Below are 22,141 nucleotides of genomic sequence, written 5' to 3'. Positions count from 1 at the left end.
GTTTGGAACTTTAATATTTTATCTTGGCCAGCTTCTCTTAAAGTTCTCCCATCAAACGATGGCAATTGAGAACTTTTAAAAATGAGCAAAATTGCACAGCGAATAACAGATCATGCTGTGTTTGACATGTGGTTTTTGAGTAGCAACTTCTGGTGAGTATGTAATAGCAACTGACAACATTGCAATACAATAGGCGTATCAATTTATTATCAAAAAACATGTTAGGTTAATTGGCGACTCCAAATTGTCCATCGGTATGAATGTGAGTGTGAATGGTTGTTTGCCTATATGTGCCCTGTGATTGGCTGGTGACCAGTGCAGAGTGTATCCCGCCTCTTGCCTGAAGACAGCTGGGATAGGCTCCAGCATGTCTGTGACCCTCGTGAGGATGAGCAGTACAGAAAATGGATGGATGGAGTTTACATCACAAAAGGTATAAAAGCTTTTCTCTGCCTAGGATAGGACTTGTATTTGCTGACGTAGAGATCATGACAAAGCAGGGCGGCCAGCGCCTGGTTGAAGAGCACATATAGGACCACAAGCCACCAGGTGAGAGACTGCCCTCCCAAAACTAAACACAGGGAGCCGTAGATGAGCAACTCCGCTAAGTAATGAGGGCATGAAACCAGCTCAAAGCAGCCCCCCTGTGGCAGCCTGTGAGCCAACGTCTCCACCTTTCCTGCAGGACAAAAGACAAAAAAGACACATGAACTATTACTCAGCAATATGCTTACCCGTTGTTAGCAATACCCGACTTTCAAGCATACAATTGGGGAAGAGTGGTGTTATTTTTTTTAAAAGCCACATTAAACATAAATAAAGGATGTGGTGGTGTTGGCCTTTCACATGTTTTAGGCCTCCAGCAACTTGATTCCATGGTAGTGGTGTCCGTTGTCTGCAGATTGCTCACATTCCACTCATCTATAAAACACCAGTGGCAATGGAACCAGTGACAACGTGCAGCAAAATAGTCAATAATATAATTGGGGACATGTTTGACATGAATAATCTACACGTTGTGCAATGATGACTGTTGATTCATGACAGAATAGTAGTGTATAGTTATAATAAATCAGTGTTAATTTATGCATTACATGTTCAGCATTATTCTGTCAGCAGCCCTTCCTCGCTCAATTGGGGGACGCAGTGTTGCTTTTAGCAGTCATAATCTTTTGGGAACTCCTCATAACGCTCCAATAATTAAATACTCATATTTTGTAAAATACACTGGCTGGGATTGCTGCACTTATCAGAGGAAGTAGAGTAATTTAATGTCAAACGCCCCCTTTGATGTGAATGTGCACTTCGCACCAAGCTGAAACCTGGACTAGACAAAGTAAGTTGTGGGACCAATTAAGTCTGATTCTGATTCCATGCTTACAATGGTGAAAGTGATTTCTATTTCCGTTGGGATGAATACAAATTGGGAGCAGACTAGCATCTTGGAATCTTAGAGCTTTTTGTTCTGGTGTATATAATGTTGTGGAGACAGAAGCCGCTTACCTGACTTTCCAGTGCGGAGTCCAGCAAGAAGGACCATGGACTGATGCTGCAGTGCAGAAGCCAGAATAAAAAGCACAATTCCTGCAAAGTGAAACCACTCCAACTGGGATAAGAGAGTGCCATTCCCTTAAAAACAACAAGCTATTCATGAACATCTTGCAGCGTAACAAGCATGATATTAATTAGAGAGGCTCCTAACCTTTAGTTAGGCGGTCTGAGCAGAGCACAGTCACCCCCAGCAGGACGTAGTAGCCCAGTCCGAAGATGTACTGCACCACATGGATGACGCCATCAGAGAAGATGCTGACATAGAGACACTCCAGAAGCCTCCTGAGAGAATGCAACCACAGTAGCAGCTGCACCAGGACTGTGCTAAGATGAGGAGCTATGCAAAATGCCAAGAGACAAGAGCATAATATTTTTGTCCAAAGACAAATACAATAAGATCCTACATATAAACAACAAATTACAAGCTGATTTGATGACATTTGGAAAAAATCTCAGGGTCTGAATGCACTTGCATTGATTTGAACTGAAAGTGAATTACACCTGCATACACATTTGTGTTTTATAATTTCTATTTAGATTGACTAAATCCCACTTAAATACTTTTTGGGTAGAATTTTTAATATTTACTATGTTTCCATTTCACTCGCTCACCATTGCAAAATTATTTGGAATTCTACGTACAGCTTATCAGCACAATACTACCCTCAGTACATTACACTTAAAACAATTGTATTATGAACACGTCAATGTGTTTAATGTGGATTATGGCGGTGGTGTACCTGGCATTAAAGTTGTGTGGCGTAAAAAATGAAGTATTTGACATTTACCTTCATTTCCTATGTCCTTTGATCCAGATAGAAGATTTGTTAAGCTCGTGAGCCATTGTGGACATAACTGTTGCCGTAAAATGATGTTCATGCTGAATGCCAACAGAAGACCACCATTCCAAACAACGGAAGTGGCGTAAAAGTGCCAGAACCACCTAGGAAAAATGATTTGACCAACCCCATTAGCGTGCATTTTAAGATATTGTTTTGTGGATGTTTACCTCTTAGGGACGTCAAACACAGACATCCAGTCGTCGCGTTTGAGATTCTGCTTTGTCTTTCCATATCGAACCAGATCCTGGAACAACACGTAAAGACGACATGTTTCGTATTTTGCGGGCAAACGTTTTAAGATTACGTGAGCTCCGAGTGCCACAAAGAACGATAAAGACAAAACTAACCACACAATATCAATGAGGCGGAAACCAACACAACTCCAACTCATTTTCAACTGTGGTGTTATGTGCAACACTGAATAGCTTCGGTCGAAAATACATGAAAATAAATGGTTCCGGGTGTAAATTCAGCTGGGAAAATGGCATACAATGTTTCCCGGTGGAAGTAAACGAAGTAAATATTACAGGTGTGTGCAAGGTATGTTTATTCATTTCATTGTTGATCATACATATTAAAATACACATTTCACATTTTCCTTCGTAAGGTAAATACAATTATTCCACTTGTTCACTTTTATTACATACGTACAATTAGCACAATTTCTGTTGGCTCTCATTCAAATCATTTGTGCCCCCCAAACCATTCTGTGTCCAACAACTTACGGATTGTAGCAATATAACTTATAATATAAATATACAAATATACTTAAAGGTCACCAAAGCACGATATTTGTGAAAATAAACATAGAATAGACCTGAAATGTGATTATGAAATACTTAAATATTGATCTCAGGACACAACTAATAATCTTGAGTCATGAGTCATATTTCTTTATTTCAGTGGTGATAATATTAATCTGTTTTTAAATGTCTTAGAGTTTACAAAAGTGTACTGCAGGGGACAGTAGTGGAACCTTAGGAGTGGTTCAATATGGAGTGGTTCAAACAATATAAGTAAGTCACAAAAACAAGTGTATGTCAAATTTAATGTAAAAGCCATCACACTTCATCATGTCACCATGCTTCCATTCTGCTGAGTTCGCCTGCTCACTGTCACAAAAATGTGTCAACTCGTAAAAACACTGCATGTGTGTGTTTAAAAAAAGTCAGCAAAGCCTTTGAGATTATGGATTCCAGGATGCCTCTTAGCGCCAGCATCCTGGCTGTCAGTCACAGGAAGCGTGGACTGCTTCCTGTTTCCTGCTTCCCGGTATGTCTTTGACTGTGCCAAGAGCTGGAGTCTAGACCCTCACTCATTGGATGCTGGAAGTGGGCGTCACTGCAAATGTTGGTATTGATCCGATACCAGGTATGCACAGGGCCAGTATTGCAGATACTGATACTGACACTGATAGTTTTTACAAAAAATTACAAGATTATTAAATTAATTTGTGATTTTACCTTTAATTTGTTCATCATGATCACAATAAAACACAAGACAAACACTTTAAGCAAACAAAAATAATAAAAAATCAAATTGTACACTATATAAATACATCAATATAAGACCATGTAAATTATTCCCTTTAAATGCCAATTCATGAATCAGAAGAGTCCAGTCCAGTGTTGGTCCAGCCACCAGGCGGCAAATGGAGGTGTGGGATGGAGTAATGGGATGCTCCTCCCCCTGCAAGCTGTCCAGCTCTGGTGCTCCTCTCTGCCCTCCGAACCTCAGATCTGGATCCATGGAGACCTGCTTCACACACAGATGAGCGCTGTCCGCTGGCGTTCAACATTCAAAAGACGTTCAAAAGAAAAGTGGAATTGATGGATCTGTGTTGACTGTGCCGGATTGTTCTTACCGTAATATTTTTTAAAAAATTAATCTTTAATGTTTCTGTCTGTGGAATAATGGCTCAGGTGGTGTTTGTGGTTCCGCTGCTTGTCTTTGGTCTGGAACTTGTTGCTGGTAAGATGATCATCTGTCTTTGCATCTCTGCACTTTATATTGTGCCATCCTCAGATGGGATGATGACTGTCTGTATTTAATCAAAGTTTGACAAAGTCATTATTGTGCTTGACAAAAATCAATCACATTTGAAACCACAAAAAAAGACAACTATAACATAGCCTTTATAGTCAGGTTTTTTTGTGTTTTTGTACAACTTGTTTTTTTCCATTCAATGTCTGACCCAGTGGGAGGAGGGAATGGGGAGGGGGTCCGCCTGTATCCTCCGAAACAGGAACCCCACCTAGGCTGCACTATTGAGCTTGAACCAGCCCACCTCTTCCCGGCTTCCTGTTTTGACACAACCGCCGCCATTTTGCTGCTATACAGGGAACATTTGAAGAGAGCAAGTCACAAAAATCATGGCGCTAAAAATCATCAGTTGAGACTTCTCCATCTTAACGAGGCATTTTTGGATGATTGTATGCTTCCGATTTTGTGCCCTTTTCTTGGTTGAGCTTGGTGCTGAAGAATCCCATCGAACACCTTTGGTGTGACCTTGAACAGCAAAATCAGTCACCTCTGACCTCAAAATATGTATACACTATATAGTGTATATGTACTTTCTCATATTTGCATAATTCCAGCAAATCCATGTTACATATTCCCAACTGGCTGCCTTAACTGCCAAACCACCATTGCTGAATTTGAAGACAGGGGCGTCCAAAGTGAGGGACGGCGGCCATTTGTGGCCTGCTGCTCATTCTTTCTATCGGCTTGTGGCATATTCTAGAAGTATCAGCATGCAGCATCTCTTCCGCTATCAGCATATCTTGACTTACTGTAAACATGATAACTGCAGTGAGAGGGTTAGTTCTCCATAGCCATAGGTTCATTATTGTAACTATATTAATGATACGGAGTGCATGAGAAAGCCAAAAGTAAAACATAAAAGTGTTTGACGACATTGTCATTCATGAACAAGCATTTTGACCTGGCATTAATTAGATTAGTTTTCATAGATGTGTTTGGCGTGTTTCATGAGCAAAGTGTTAACAGTCCCTTGAGTCTTGGCGTTAATACTCTCACATGTTCTTCCTCCAAAGCCACTGAGCTGCGCTTCATGCCCGACCCGCCGACGCTGAACATCCATGGCGTCCACAGGATGAACAAATCTGACAATCTGGAGCTCACATGCAGGCACGTACACTGTTTGGCATCTGACGCCCCCCGCAGCAAAGGTCAACTTCTAGATGTTTCTTCATTCCAACAGAGGTCGCCAGTACCTGAGGTGGTCCACTCCTCCTACCAGCGCTCGCTTATCCACCATCGACTGCAGCGGGTCAGGACTCTTTTGCACCATGCTGCGGATCTCTAACGCCACCGTCAATGAGACAGGGCAGTACCAGTGCTCCTATCGGGACCTCAAAGTGGAAAGTGGGAAGACTTCAGTGGCCGTTTATGTGTTTGTTCACGGTACGGATGCAAGACGAGCTGAGGGGTTATTTTACAGAATGATGAATCAATACAGTAGACTACAGCAGGCACTTTCCCCTGATTTCAGACCACAAGGCACCATTTGTTCCCTCGGAGAAGGAGTACGAAGTGGTGGTCATCCGTGAAGGCGAGCGAGTGGTCATCCCATGTCGAGGATCTCTGGAGAATCTGGATGTGACGCTTCATACTGTAAGAAACTTATTTTACAATGTAAGGAACTTGTTTCTTTTGTCCTTTAGATGAGTGTGCTGCTATGCCGCTTATCCTCACTAGGGTCGCGGGTATGCTGGAGCTGTCTTCGGGCGAGAGGCAAAGTACACCCTGGACTGGACGCCAGTCCAGTACTCCAGTTTCCTCCCACATTCCAAAAACATGCTCGGTTAATTGGTGACTCCAAATTGTCCATAGGTATGAATGTGAGTGTGAATGGTTGTTTGTCTATATGTGCCCCGTGTTTGGCTGGCGACTAGTCCAGGTTGTACTCCGCCTCTCGCCTGAAGACAGCTGGGATAGGCTCCAGCATACCTGTGACCCGAGTGAGGATAAGCGGCATAGAAAAAGGATGGATGGAAATAATATAGAAAATAGTGTTTTACTGTTCAATATTGTAAGCAAGTCATGATTTTTTCAAAATGTTAACTCAATAATGACATCGACTTGGATGTGACGTGGATGTGAAAAAAAGATCACAAAATTGAAAGCTCCATTCTTTTCAAAGAAAATCAATATATTAGGAAACTTCTAAAAATTATAATATTGATAAATTAACCTTTTTGACATTAAATCACTACATTAAGTTACCGTACATAAAAACATACATTATATTACACTACATTGATGATGTTTGTGAAACAATGTTATGGTAACATGCAAGTTTCCACATCCTACTCTGCACTTACATCATTCTCTCAACACAATGGCTTGCTTTGAATACAGGAAGAAAAGCATTGGGTAATGTGATTTGATTTGAAGGCAAGGAACCATATCTGGGCATTAAATGTAGGGCATTAGAAGCAAAATATGGTATTATTCATATGATCTTGTCTTGTCTGTCTCTCTCCAAAACTCTGCAAATCCCTTGTCTGTCAGAAGTATCCAGACAAAGAATTTCATCCTGATGGGAAAGATACCCTGTGGGATGCCAGGACCGGTTTCACCATTCCGAGTCACCTCATCAGCTATGCCGGTGTGGTGTCCTGCCAGACTCGTATTGGGAACGAGACCTTCAGGTCTCCCCTCTACATCGTTGCGGTGGTTGGTGAGTGAGTTGGGGGTAAAAACAAACGCAAGGGTCTAACTAAAGTTTTTTGGAGAACAATGCCTCTGTCTCCCCCTCCCTTTTCCGCAGGATACAAAATCTACGACCTCACCCTGACCCCCACTCGAGTCAAGCTGTGTGTTGGCGAGCGGCTGATGCTGAGTTGTACTGCACACACGGAACTCAACGTTGGCATCGCATTCAACTGGACGCACACTGGTCTGGCCTCCGACAGTACCACCAACACCCACACTCAACTGGTAATCAATCAATCTTTCAATGGTCTCATAAATGCTTTATATATTGTATCTTGGATTGGACTACATCATCTATAAAATTGCGTCCTGTATGTGCTTTTATATAGACTGCAGAGGGTGTTTCAGGGTCTGCCCACACCATAGCACACAAGAAGAAGCTGTGGAACTCACTGGAGCTGTCCAACACGCTCATCGTGGACAATGTGACAGTGGAGCACTCTGGCAAATACACATGCTCTGCCTCCAGTGGACAGATGGAGATAAGCACCTCGGCCTTCCTTGTTGTTTACGGTGTGTAAGCATGTTACAGTTTCAGTACAACAACAAAAGCTCCTATAGCTCCCCTATGTGTCAAAACAAATTGTTTTTCCTTTATAAATTCACTGCTCCCAAAATGCATCGTGCCTTTGGCACTGTGTAAGTACTGCATGTCAAAATGTTTGGATGTTTGGATGCCCAATTGTTCATTGACACTGGTTACTGTACTTGTTTTTTTTATCTCGCTATTATAATACAATCGTATATAAAACTGTAAAAATAAATTCTCAAACTAAAAGCCCGAAAGAAGCACTATGGCTAACTGTGCTAACAGTACTCAGAGGCAATGCAAAATTAAAATTTTGAGAATGTAATTTCTGTGTCAAGAAATGGGCCAAAGCAATCGAGAAAAAATGCAAAAACATAACCACCATCTCGAAAAAACTTCTGATTTTGTGACCATTCCCATGTTTTGTTTTGTTTTTTTTTACAGAAAAACCTTTCATTGACATGAAAGAGCCGTGGACGAAGGTATGGGAGGTGAATTTGGGGGATCAGTCTTCAACAGTCATACCGGTCAAGTACTCAGCATACCCTGAACCCAGCTTTAAATGGTAATTTTTGTCTCCACTTTATATTTGGTTTGAAACTGTACTAAAAAAATCCCTTAAGATATAAACTCACATTTCAATGGGCATGTTATAATATTTTGTCAAGGGACATTACTATAGAATGGCTAGACTTTAGTTAGAGCTTGTACAACAATATAGAGTTACTTTTCACAGAAAATGAGTCAACACGCAGCCAAAATAGCTGGCAACAAGTGAGTAGCAACATAATGGTATCTTCCCAACAGTCAAACATGGTGCACGAGTGCTCCCAGCAGCGGGGAACTATGGTTTGTTGTGGAGAAACATGAATTCCAGCATTCTGATGACGAGCATAATGACCTGCATGGCAGTTTTCCAATATGATAAGGATCCCACACACACCTCCAAGATGACAGGTGCCGTGTTGAGGAAGCTGAAAGTGATTGGGTTAGTGGAGTGGCCAAGTTTGTCTTCTGCAGGCGTGAACCCAATTCAACACCTGTGGGGAATGTGTGCCAAAAAGCGTAAGGTGTCTGACATCCTCCAGCTCCACTAGTGATGTCATCATGGAGGAGGGGAAGATGATTAATGGTGGTCACACTATTTCACACACAAATCATTTGTGTTATTTAGACAATAATGGCAGTTTGTTGACTCATTTTATAGTAAATCAATATCTATTAAATCAATATGTATACAAGGTGTACACTGACTGCTCCAAAGTATTTGTTTCTATAGTATTGAAAATTCTTGCTGAATTTTGTGGATTGTACTCACTTTTGGGAGATGCTGTACATAATCCTCATAAATTGGGGGATGCTTAGTGACCTTTTAGTGTATTCAACATCTAATGACCTTGGGAAGTTGATCCTTGCCTGCTGGGTATGTTATACTGTTGGTGTTTATCCTCTTGTCTTTCCAGGTTAAAAAATAGCCTCCCGCTGAAGGATGACTACAGGATCAAGCAGAAAAGTGACGCTCTTATTTTCTATGGAGTCATAGACACGGACGCAGGAAACTACACCATGGTCCTCACTAACAAGATCACCAAAGAGGAGCACAGGAGATCTTTCCAACTTCTAGTCAATGGCATGTAATCGCCTCTAAAATCACAGTTTATATTACGGACCTTGGCGATCATTCTGATTCCTTCTTCAGTTCCTCCTCATATCATCGAGAAGGACATGGCAGTGGACACAGATGTGTACCTGTATGCAAGCAGCCCCACGCTAAGGTGCACCGCCCGGGGCTTCCCCACACCGGCACACATCCAGTGGCAGTGGATGTCCAAAGACGACTGTCCTGAGGCCTTCGTGTGAGTCACGATTGCACATTGTCAACAGGTTGTTTGTTCGGGAGAGGCTCTTTGTGCTGTTGACAAAACAAGGGTAGAGACAATGAGGCTGAGGATATGACGTCACACTCAGTCCATTTTTAGGATATCAAGTCTATTTACTGACTTGGAACAGTGATAGTCTGCTACGAGTTATCAGATACGTATGGTTACGCAATAGGCTCCTTCGGTATTCAGTCCATCTGCTTTGACCCAAGAAACTCCTTATCTTCTGTCTGCACATCTTGCAACTTCCTTTTGTCAGTCCTGCACCGAGTTTCCTGTTGTTCTCCATCTTATTCTTTTTCTTCTGTTGAGTCCAATGTGCCTGATTTAGTTGAATTACCCTTTAATCAAAGATTTAGCATTGATAATCGTACGAACATGTATACATTCAACAATACATATATTCTTCAAAACAGAACTTGTATTTTTTTTAAACAATTAAGAAAACAAAATAACCAACCACATAAGGACACTTAATATTATTGCTAATAATAATAATTCATACATTTTCTATACTGCTTGTAGGGGTCTGCTGGAGCCTATCCCAGCTGACTTTTTGGGGCGAGAGGCAGGGTACACGCTGGACTGGTTGCCAGTTCAACCTTTACAGATGAACTTATTTGAGCACTTAGCACAGTTTGCTGTTCTCTGTTTTCTCCAAAAAATTAATGTTAGGTTAATTGGCGACTCCAAATTGTCCATAGGTATGAATGTGAATGTGAATGGTTGTTTGTCTATATGTGCCCTGTGATTGGCTGGCGACCAGTCCAGGGTGTACCCAGCCTTTCGCCCAAAGCCAGCTAGGATAGGCTGGGAAAAGTTAGCAGAATTACACCACCAATTTCCAATAAACTTAGTAGAGATATGGATTGTGGGTCAAGGAAGAAACGTTTAAATCTTAGTGAGAATCTGTTACAATCCACTTAAATTGGGTCCCGCCAGATCCTGCTGATGCAGCTGTGGTGTTGAGAAAAATGCAGTATGTAATTTGTGAAGAGCATTGGCGTTACCTAGAGGACTGTAATGGAAAAGTATCATCTGGCATGTTGTGGTGTATCAAAGTCGGCTTTGGCGGAGGTCTGTGCTATAGTTGTGTTTGTTTGTACAAATATTCAACTTGCTTTTTGTGGATCAGACCTGGGCTATCGAAGGCTGAGATCCCTTTACTGCACTGTAAAGCTTGGCAGGACATCAACAACAGCACTGAACACAACCCTGTGGAGCGCATCTCCACTGACGTCGATCACAGCCAGAAGGTAAACTTTTCAAAAACAATAGCGCTGGACAGCATTCAGCTCATTTTTATTATTTTAAACAGAAAATTGTGAGCTCTTTGAAGATCCAGAAAGCAAAGGTCCAAGCGCTCTATCGATGCACAGTGACTAACAAAGTCGGAGAGGATTCACGCATAATTTTTTTCCATGTGACTCGTAAGTACGCTCATTACATTCCTGGTGCTTCTGTGGACATCCCAATGCCATATTTACATTATGCACTCCCAGGGGGCCTTGAGCTGAGTGTGTCCCCATCCAATGACCCTGTGGAAGAGGACCATGTGGTCCTACGTTGCAAGGCGGACAGGCTGGTGTACAGAAACCTTGCCTGGTTCCGTGTCGCCAATGACTCGGAGTCGGAGCAGGCGCCGTCATTGCAGCCTTGCCGCTCGATGGCGCTGCAGCGTAAGATGCTGTCACATGCCGTGCTGTCTGGCGAGAGTGGCGCTAACCTGACCTTGGAGCTGCTCCTGCCTAATGCCTCCCGCCAGGACGAGGGCCTGTACGCCTGCCAGGTGGAAAACATCGAGACCAGGGAGAGAACCTGCCTACTGCGCCATCTGTCTCTCAGAGGTGGAATATTATTGTTATAATCATTTGGATTTACATTCATTTCTGGAATAATCAGCCATTATTTTGCTTATTTTAAGTAATAAGCTATGTAAGATAAGCCAGTGGAAGACAGGGCGTCCAAAGTGTGATTCGTAGGCCATTTTTTCTCTGCTGCTTATTTATCTGTTTTTTGTGGCTGCCTTTTTATGTGTCAGACATTGTTGACACAAATGTGAGTGTGAATGGTTGTTTGTCTATATATGCTCTGTGATTGGCTGGCGACCAGTCCAGGTGTACCTTACCTCTCGCGTGAAGACAGCTGGGATAGGCTCCAGCATGCCTGTGACAAGTGGATAAGTGGTATAGAAAATGGATGGATGGATGGACATTGTTGACACAATTGATAAAAATGTGCCCTGCCTGCCTTGAAATGAGGTAGTAGACCCGCATCATTTGTTTGAAAAATAATAATAATAACATTTTAACACAATAGAATTGCATTGATTTAGCATAACTGTTTAAAATTATAATAATAACGACAATTTAAACTCATTACAACAACTGTATATAATAAGTATTTCAATATTGCTTGTTTCCACAAGCCAAAAATGTCTAATAAACATGTTGTGTCAACAGTAAACAAATGTAGCATTTACAAATATATTTATATCTTTTTTTATTGTTTTTTATTCTTTTTTTCTAGGTCTTGAGGCTCCAAGGATCCTCAACAACTTAACAGACCAAAGAGTCAATGTGAGCGCCACCGTCACGCTCCTGTGTGACGCCACTGGGACCCCTGATCCGATGGTGGTGTGGACCAAAAACAACCATACCGTGATGGAGGGCTCTGGTAGGATATGCAGTGTGAAATGAACTCAGATACTTTTGTTGTTTTGTAACTTTAGACATCTTAACATATTTCAGGTGTGATTCTGAGCCGCCGCAGTCACGTTCTGACCATCCAGCGTGTGAAGAAGGAGGACGCCGGCTTGTACAGCTGCTCTGCTTGTAACAGCCGTGGATGTGACAGCTTGCAGGCTTTCTTGACGATTGAAGGTGAGTATGGAGGTGAAAAAGGGATGGAAAATTCTCTAGAGATCCCTGACCACCAAGAAATACAGTATGTGTGGAATGGCATGTCATGTCCATTAGAAATGGTCACTCTAAAATCCACTGATTTCCCTCCATTGTCACCTCCATTCTTGCTGGCTTACTTGGTAGGATAGACCAATACAATTCTGGTGCAGATCCAAAACAAATGCAGGTTTAGGACCACTTGAAGCAAAAACATTCACTTGTCAAAAAGATATGTTTTTGTTTATCTCCAGCATTCCGAAATTCTATTGTCTGTTTGTTGATATAAAAGAATTTACAGCATCCCACAAAAGTGAGTACACTTTTATATAGTATATCATCTCAAGAAGAAATATCGTAAAAATGCAACTTGGATATACTTTAGGTATACAATCGTCTAAAGCAGGGGTCTCAAACTCAATTTATTTGGGGGACACTGGAGCTCGGGTCTGGGTGAGACTGGGCCGCATCAGGTTTTCCAAAAAAAAAAAACAAAACGCATTTATTAAAAACAAAAAAAATTAAAAAACGTCGCTTTGGTTCCAATTTTCTACAAGAAAAGCTCTGATAAAACATTCCACTGTTCTCAAATATCTTGCTTTTTATTTTTCTACACAAAATAAGATGAAAAATAAATAAACAAATCAAGAATAAAGAAAATCAATCAATCAGTAATAAATAAATAAATATAAATATAATATAATATAAATACAATAAATATAATAATAATAATAAAACGCCAAATAATAAAAACTTAAAAAACTATTTATAGTTGGTGGGTAGACAAATTATTTTTTTCAGATTAAAATTAACAAAGCATTATTGGAGCCCCACAGACATGACAAAACATGACTATAGTCACATTTAGACTCTTTTTATTTACAACATATTGCGCAACTACCGGGTCTTGAGACACATGCTAACTCGCAAACTAGAGAGCTAGCGACCTAAACGGTAGCCTTCAAGTTATTTCCTTTAAACTTAAATAGCCAAAAACTTACCACTTCCACACGGATAGGGAGGATAACTATTAACAGTTATTTAACCTTTAACATGAACATTAATCAAACGTAATAATTTTTTCTGGGTACATGATACCATACAGCATCCATATCAAACTTGCGCGGGCCGCACTAATATTAAACTTTCATATCAAGGCGGGGGCCTCAAAGTAGCGTCCTGCGGGCCACATTTGGCCTGTGGGCCACATGTTTGGGACCCCTGGTCTAAAGTATGTCCAAGTTTCATTTCAAAGTATTGTCCCCTTGAGAATATATAATGGAATAAAATGGTTGCTGAAATGTGATGGCCTTACTGAATTCACATTTGTCAGGTACTGTATTGTTATATTTGGCCTCAAGGCCTCACATCACTGTACGACACATTCCTATTTTTTTATATCAAAGATTTAAAAACAACTTCCTCACGACAGGAAGCTGGCTCCGTTTGTGCACATCCCCCAGGAGTTTCTAAAGCCAAGACAATGGAAGAACTAGTGGGGAGTTGAGTGGTGTGTGTGTGTATGGAGTGGAGGGGTGGGGGGTGTGGGCTTGCTTCTGGTCTCCCGTCCAACAGGGCCACCAGAACACAAACAAACGGTCAAAGCGGGAGCGGCGGGAGCCTACGTGACCCTGTCCTTGCCAGGACGATGTAGACCCAGTTGGAGCTGGATCCCAAACCATTTGTTATGACCACAGTGCATGAAATATGACTTTACTTCATTTTTCAATACATTTCAATACATTTGAATGATTGTGGTTCTTTTTTCAGGTGCAGAGGAAAAGACCAATGTAGAGCTCATAGTTCCAATTGGCTCGGTGGTCATTGCCATGTTTTTCTGGCTGCTGATTGTCTTTGTCATCCGTGGCAGAAAAAGGGTAAGAACTTCCTCGTCTGTCCTCCTTCTGCCACGCTATTCCATTCTTTTTTCCCTCTGCGGCCACACACGTGGAGCTCACAGTAAATCCAACTACAACACACGCACAAAGACTATGACTGATTAGAAGTGACTGGTCTGGCTTTCATTGGCTCATCTCTTTTGTGTCCAAGAACAACGGGGTCACTTTCTGCTCCCATAAGTCACGTACACCCGCTGGACCCGATTTTGTCCTTGTATTCCCTGTTGAACTGTAACACTGCTGCACTGTAATGAAGAGTAAAGGGCGGGAGTATCCAACTGACCACGTATGCAAATGTCTCCTGTTTCAGCCAACAGGTGGCGATTTTAAGACGGGGTACTTGTCCATGATCCTGGACTCAGAAGACGTGCCGATGGATGAGCAGTGTGAGAGGCTCACTTACGATGCCAACAAATGGGAGTTCCCTCGGGATAGGCTGAAGCTCGGTAAAGCTTGTGGACATTAATTTGGAAACACCCCACGTTTACAAAGTGCAGCACAGTGCAGTATTGCTACACTGAGATTAATAACTCGGAGTTTGCATGTTCTCCCAGTGCATGCATGGTTTTCTTCAGGTACTCTGGTTTCCTCCCACATTCCAAAAACATGCTAGGTTAATTGGCGACTCCAAATTGTCCATAGGTATGAATGTGAGTGTGAATGGTTGTTTGTCTATATGTGCCCTGTGATTGGCTGGCGACCAGTCCAGTGTGTACCCCGGCTCTCGCCCGAAGACAGCTGGGATAGGCTCCAGCACCCCCGCGACCCTTGTGAGGATAAGCGGTAGAAAATGAATGAATGAATGAAATAAAATATATACATAAATATCATATACATTTCATATACAGTGGTGATTTATTGGTATTTTCATTTATTTAACATTTATTATATGATATATGGATTGTTTATAATTACAAAATGAACAATTCAAATATTACCTTATTATGGCCGTCATCCATTTGGCTGGAATGCTAAGGTACAATCATGTAAGCTCCAAGTGCAATACTTGACTTCCCAGCAGTCTTGAATCAAAACAATATTCAAACAATAAATGACATACGTATTCTTTGTCAAAGGTGAACCTCTGGGCCGAGGGGCGTTTGGCCAGGTTGTGGAAGCTGCTGCCTTCGGTATCGAGAAAGCCACCACCTGTACCACTGTGGCAGTCAAAATGCTTAAAGGTGAGGTATCGGATCTTTTATACTAATCTCTTTACTCAAGATGTTCCAATCAGGGTTTTATGCTGCCGATGCTGATCCCGATAATCCACGAGTGAAATTGTCCAACACCGATCATGTACATGTGTTGTAAATGTTCACATACAACATCCATCAACATGTTGCTCTCTAATTGTGTGTCAGAGGGAGCCACGTCCAGCGAGTACCGAGCCTTGATGTCGGAACTGAAAATTCTAATCCATATCGGGCACCATCTCAATGTGGTTAACCTGCTGGGAGCCTGCACTAAACCTGGAGGTACGGCACGGAACATCCTTTAAACATCATGCCAAAATCATGCCATCTATATACCTCCAATGTATCTGCTATTTGACTATTCTCTCCTTAGGCCCTCTCATGGTGATTGTACAATACTGCAAACATGGAAACCTCTCCAGCTACCTGAAGAGCAAGCGTGGAGAATACAGTCCATACAAGGTGAAAAAGAGTTGACCTCACACAAGATAGCGTAGAAGATACTCATTTCTGTAGTCTACAGAGGAAGAGAATGGACAGTCAGAGATGGACATCTGCAGAGGAACATGTAACTGACGGCGATCTTGGTCTGGGCAAGATCGCCCAGTTGGACATCTGTACGGGAACGGCCGTCTGCTCCAGAAGTGAAGATTCAGGCAGCACAGTGAATCCTCAGGATGGTATGGAAGACTACTTGTCTTTCTTTCATGTTTCTCAGTCCTAAAATATGTGGCTTTCAGAGAGCTCAGATGATGACCACCTGACCATGGAGGACCTGATCTGCTACAGCTTCCAGGTGGCCAAAGGCATGGAGTTCCTCTCCTCTCGCAAGGTGAAATATGTCAACTTATATGCACCTGCACATTGATTTTGTCCAAGCTCATGACCTTCTCTGTCTTCAGTGCATCCACAGAGACCTGGCAGCCAGAAACATCCTGCTTTCAGAAAACAACGTGGTGAAGATCTGTGACTTTGGCCTGGCGAGGGATGTCTACAAAGACCCTGACTATGTCCGCAAGGGAGATGTGAGTTTGATTGCTCTTGCTTTTAAACAAATGAAACTGGCATCTTCATGGTTCTCTTGATGCAGGCACGTCTACCTTTGAAGTGGATGGCTCCTGAGACCATCTTTGACAGAGTCTACACCACACAAAGTGACGTGTGGTCATTTGGGGTCCTTCTCTGGGAGATCTTCTCCTTGGGTAAGTAAATCTTTTTTGTTTTATCTCTGGTTCTATGGCTATCATTACAGTTTTTCTGGTGAGCATTACTTGTACCCTTCTGTCGTGCCATCATAAACAAAAAAGCCAAATAAAAGATACACTTATAGGGTTACTCCATCTCCACTTTGGAGGCACGTTTCTGATAGTCCTACAATAAAGCTTCTGTCCTGTCTCTAGGAGCGTCTCCTTATCCTGGGGTCTGCATCGACGAGTCCTTTTGCAGAAGACTTAAAGAAGGAACCAGGATGAGACCTCCAGAGTACGCCACCTCTGAGATGTGAGTGACGAGTAGATCACAGGATCCAAATCAAAACACTGTACACATTCATTGTCTGATAAACCACTGGGGTTGGTAGATACCAGACCATGTTGGACTGCTGGCTGGATCATCCCACAGACAGGCCCACCTTTGCAGAACTGGTGGAACATCTGGGAAACCTGCTGCAGGCCAGTGCTCGTCAGGTGGGTTACCAACTGAATACTCATTCAAGTCATAAATGACAACAAAAATGTCTCAAATTGAGGAAAAAAAATTCAAGCTGAAAACGACAAGGAATAATTGAATGGTTGAAATATCACAACATATCATAGCAATCTACAGATACAATACATACTGCATATACCCCTAAAGCGTGGTTGCTAGTTTGTGGAGAGCCTTGAGCATTGAAACATAAGGTGTTGTCCACCTGCAGGATGGGAAGGACTACATCCCTCTGACTGCAGGAAGTGATGTGGCGTCCACTCCAGTCACTTCCCATCCCAGAAGACCTCAAAGTGGAGAGACCCTGGATGGTCAACTTCACTACAACAACACTCTGACTCTGGGGTAGGCACATTCTATGCCACATGTTCAATTTCCTCACAGGCTCTCCACTGATGAAACGTATTGTACATATGTTGTCTGTGCAGGCAGAGCGAGCGGTGCCGACTCAGCGTGAAGACTTTTGACGACATCCCCTTGGAGCACAGCAGTGTAATGGTGAGGGACATTATTCTTTGCTAACAGCACATTTCCAAAATAAATTATTTATTAAGAATTTGGGTTGAAAATTCCACAAACTGTTATGGGAAGACAAAAACCTAATCACAACAAAAATACTCGTCAAAGATCTTCTATACGACAGGGGCATGGACACTCCCTTAGTTAGAGATAAGGCGCGAGATGAGGTGCCTGTGGCATCTGGTCAGGATGCCCCCTGGACGCCTTTCTGAGGAGGTGTTCAGGGCACGTCCGACTGGTAGGAGAGTGGGGGGGGGGGGGGGGACCCAGGTTGGAGAGACTATGTCTCTCAATTGTCCTGGGAATCAACTGGGAGAAGCTGGAAAAAATAGTCAGAGGGAAGTCTGGGCTTCCCTGCTTAGGCTGCTACCCCTACGACCCAGATGGATAGATGGGCCCAATGTCTTTGAATGCACCTTGTCTGCATATTTGCTTGCTACGTCGCCACAATGTTCCTGCCTAGGAACTCTCTTTAAACAAAAGATATCTGAGAAGTTTGAGTTGAAAGATATATGCAATTTTGGTGGCTGCTTGTCATTGAGGGGTGATGGTGGGTCCTGCAGCCAAACCAGTTGACAACCACTGCTCTATATAACAGGATATAACAGTAGCAAAATGATTGGAATTCACAGTAAAAATGCCAGTGAAAAATGCTTTTGCTACAACAAAAGCCCTCGTCAAAGATCTTCAATGTGATGGGAGGGCTGTGCTCTTTTCAAGGACAGGACCTACAGCCGGCAAAGATATGGAAAATATCAACACAGCCCTTCAATCCTTTCATTTTTTAAGTTTAACACATTACACAAAGAACCACTCTGATGTTTTTAAAGCCCTACGGCAAAAACGCTAGTCAAAGATATTTTATATGACAGGGGCGCTCCTCTGTTTTCAAGGAGTTATGGCAAAAATGCAAATGAAATATCTGTCAAGAAAGCCATTTTCTTCCCCCAGGAAGGTCACATGGACTGTTCTCCTGAGGATGTAAAAGGTTTAAGTTCACAGCAGATAACCACGCCCAACTTGAGGTGAGCACCAGCATGATATTTTGCGGCAACATGCTATTGTTTGTAATCTTTCCGACCCGATTCCACTTGTCAGTCAACTACTGCGCTGCAAGAGCAAGGAGTCGCTGGCATCTGAGTCGTCCAATCAGACGAGCGGCTACCAGTCGGGCTACCACTCGGACGACGCCGAAGCGCCCGTCTATGCCAACGAGGAGGCCATCATGAAGCACAACATGCTGAAGAAGCCTCCTCCTCCTCCCGCTCCTCTCGCCGACAAGTTCAACGCTGACATTCGCTACAGCACGCCGCCGGTGTGACCTTTGACAGCCCCACTTGCCCACTCTGTACAGTATCATGTGATAGGAACAATGAGTAGAGCTGCGTTGTTGACAGCATTTGACGTCACACGAGAAGCTTGTAAATGCTATCGTGTTTACACAGCCGCCTGAATGGAGGACACGCCCACGTCCTGAGCCACGGTCCATCTACTTCCTGTGTGGCAGGAAATGCATTTTTAGAGACGTGCGTCAGCTTTCTTTCTCCTTCTCTTCACGTATGGAGGCAGTTCTCTCTTTATTTAAAGTGTGTACAGTTGCTTACTCATAACGATATGCAGTATGACCAATAAATGAACTAGTTTTATAAAACATAGAATACTTTTCAATTGCAGTTTATTAACAACAATATGCTAAGAATGAGAGTTGACGCATCTGGTTTGTTGTTTATGTTAGCATTAGTGATCCATCTTGAGTGGCCGATGAGTGATGATGCATGAAAGCACTGTGTTTTGTCTGCAATCAGCGACTACAAACTAATTATAGCGAGTGGTTAACAGGCTTCCACATGTACAGTACTAATTGCAACAACAATGGAGTATTATTGACACAAAACAACACGGAGTTACCAAAAAAAAGGAGGGGGGGGGGCATGAAGTTACAAGATTAATGTCAAATTACAATGAAAAAACTGAACTTTATGATAATTTACAAAATTATTAAGAAAATCACAAAAAAGGGAATATGACAAGGACTATTTATGGAGTATAGGAAAATTTATTAGGAGAATAAAGCCATAAGATTCTGAAAAAGGAAAGTTGTAATTCTAATACTCATGCTGTACTACATATTTTACTCTCCACAAAAAAGGCTAAATCAGGCCTGTAATTTGAATGAATGTGTTTTTTGGCGTTCGAAGACACTACATCCTTCATTGAAGTCCGCACAGTCACAGTGCCCTCTATTGCACAAAAGATGCATTCACCTACAGTAAATTGCTACTTATTTGATACAAACAGGTCCTTTGTCGAGAAATGAGGTATGAGGCGTCAGTAGTGCAGTGTCTCACTACAGCCAGCAGATGGTGCAGTCGTTAAACTATGGAAAGTCGATTGACTTGATCCCCTTGCAAAATGAAGTTGTATCCGTGTACTTTTTGGCGCCATTTCTTTTGTATGTGTGTGTGTGTGTGTGTGTATGTGTGCCTGTCTGACTTACTTCTACTATTACAACCATTACTTCCGCCTCAAATAGCAACCTGTATTTGTAAAAAACCGGGTACACTGAACGCATCAGTAAAGTACAGTAATAGGTTGTAGCTGTGTTCCGTGTTTACACTCAGCATTTTGAAGTGCATAAGTGCGTCCGCACTGAAAAGTATGATAAATCTGTCAGTATCTGTAATCACTGAGTGTACATAATATAGACATTAAAGTGTGACGGAGGTATTACAGTTGAGACGCAGCGTAGCTATAGACATGCTAACAAGCAACAGCAATAGAGGACAATGATTGCCTCCTGTATTTACTCTTAAGGTACAGTAATTACTTTATTTTATTTATTTGTTTATTTTATTTTTATTCCAGAGGTGACTGAGGACTGCAAAGTGGACATTGTGTAGCAATGTTACAAAATTGTGAAAATTGTAAAATCAGGATTGTGATTATTTGTGGCTATTTTGTCTACTACAAAAGTTAAAATAATAAGCCGTCCTTCAGAATAACAACATAGAATGGACTCTTCAAATAATTGGGCTGACATTTATTGCAAAGGTGTGCCTCAAAAGACAAGACAACGACCAGTGGAACAAAAAATAACCAGAACCAGAAATGGAACTCAAAAGGGCCTGGTGGCTCAGTACAATATGAGTGATGCAGTTCATTTAATACACATGGCTATAATGACTACCCTTTCTGTAAATATTGAGAGTATGACCCTGGAAGTGATGAATTCATGTTACATTATTTCCCATGGGAAACATTGTTATGGACTTTGTTTTGAAGATTCAACCCTGCAAAACGTACCCCAAAGGAAAATGGCTAGACCTTTTCCAAGGCTGCAAAAGTTCAGGTGTGATACCAAGTTGTAAAAGTCAAGTGTCAGGATTCCAAAAGCCCCTACTTAGAACGTTAAGACAGATGATTGCCTTGCAAAAAAAAAAAAAAAAATTCCACTCACCTGTTGGATCACATCACTGACATATCTACACTCACACACATTGACACACACACCTCCAGTTGACAGAGTTCTTGTTATAAACCGTCAGATTGAGGCATGCCACTTGGAGATAACAAATAGATGCTGCCTCCGTCGGTGTCAGCTCACAAATCAGCACCTAATCCAGGAAAGTGATCCGTCTATCAACACTTGATAGTCATGGGGCAGGGTTATCCCTTTGGGTTTACGAACTTACAGGCACAGACAGATTTGATCTATATGTTTGTTGCAGGCAACCTTATCTCATCTTGTCATGCTAGTACAAGCTTGTCACTCAGTCAAGCTATGCTAATAGTTTCCTGTGCTATTATTGCATCAAACGTGTGTGTGAATCTTTTTTCCAGCTAAGCACACCGCTGTGGTGATTAATCCAACAACAACGCAGCATGACGGGTACAGTTAATTGGAGTTGTTTGGTTAATCTCAGTGTCCTCCACAAAAAAATCCAGTATTGAGGTATAGGGTGCTGTTGACTTGAGCGGGGAGGAAATTTGGGAGTCCTGCTGGAGTCTAGCCCCTGGGCAAAGACTGTGTGGGACAGGGGTGTCAAAACATTTTCCGCCAAGGAAAAATGAAAAGGACCGTTTTGATATTCTTCACATTTGTACTTTTAAGAACATTTCAGTTTAGGTCAAGATATACTACGTGCAAGCGTAGTTGTCCCTCGCTGCTCCGCGGTCGGAATTACATGGCTTCACTTTATCGCTGTGTTTTACAAATATTAATAAATCATGCAGTTGAATACGGATGGATGGATGGATAGTCTGACAGTGGGAAGTAGTCTGACAACTCAATGTTGACAGGGACACGTCTTCTCATATTTGTGGCTGAATGCTTGACAGAGAATTGAGTTCTGGTGGAGGGGAATCGTCTTGACAGGGAAAAGATC

General features: G+C 42.1%; 2 protein-coding genes across 4 annotated transcripts; one reads left to right on the top strand and one right to left on the bottom strand.

Annotated features, from left to right (window-relative positions):
• Positions 1–21: 21 nt before the first annotated feature.
• srd5a3 (steroid 5 alpha-reductase 3) lies at positions 22–2,811 on the bottom strand. The gene is made up of 5 exons (XM_058073367.2): positions 2,561–2,811; positions 2,340–2,494; positions 1,703–1,888; positions 1,504–1,629; positions 22–679 (listed from the first exon to the last, which is right to left on the bottom strand). Exons 1-5 carry the CDS (start codon positions 2,782–2,784, stop codon positions 420–422), a joined length of 951 nt encoding a protein of 316 aa, XP_057929350.2. The 5' UTR covers positions 2,785–2,811; the 3' UTR covers positions 22–419.
• Positions 2,812–4,143: 1,332 nt separating this feature from the next.
• kdr (kinase insert domain receptor (a type III receptor tyrosine kinase)) lies at positions 4,144–19,414 on the top strand. Of its 3 annotated transcripts, none has more exons than XM_058073787.2 (30): positions 4,144–4,364; positions 5,450–5,543; positions 5,617–5,819; positions 5,908–6,029; positions 6,933–7,098; positions 7,189–7,358; positions 7,463–7,646; positions 8,107–8,227; positions 9,126–9,292; positions 9,362–9,518; positions 10,678–10,798; positions 10,861–10,972; positions 11,045–11,389; positions 12,072–12,218; positions 12,293–12,424; positions 14,213–14,319; positions 14,651–14,786; positions 15,417–15,521; positions 15,702–15,815; positions 15,907–15,995; positions 16,057–16,213; positions 16,274–16,365; positions 16,436–16,558; positions 16,624–16,735; positions 16,934–17,033; positions 17,113–17,218; positions 17,449–17,582; positions 17,666–17,735; positions 18,708–18,781; positions 18,855–19,414. In XM_058073787.2, exons 1-30 carry the CDS (start codon positions 4,307–4,309, stop codon positions 19,075–19,077), a joined length of 4,041 nt encoding a protein of 1,346 aa, XP_057929770.2. In that variant the 5' UTR covers positions 4,144–4,306; the 3' UTR covers positions 19,078–19,414. The 3 variants fall into 3 exon arrangements, with proteins under 3 accessions (XP_057929770.2, XP_057929769.2, XP_057929768.2); XM_058073786.2 differs by having other exon boundaries at positions 6,930–7,098; XM_058073785.2 differs by having other exon boundaries at positions 5,908–6,050.
• The last annotated feature ends 2,727 nt before the right edge of the window (positions 19,415–22,141 follow it).

This window comes from Doryrhamphus excisus, linkage group LG4 (assembly GCF_037039965.1).
Source record: "Doryrhamphus excisus strain RoL-2023G ecotype Guam linkage group LG4, RoL_Dexc_Guam_v1.1, whole genome shotgun sequence".
NCBI lineage: Eukaryota > Metazoa > Chordata > Actinopteri > Syngnathiformes > Syngnathidae > Doryrhamphus > Doryrhamphus excisus.
Note: the sequence above shows the minus strand (reverse complement) of the source record. Positions and strands in the feature narration are given on the sequence as shown.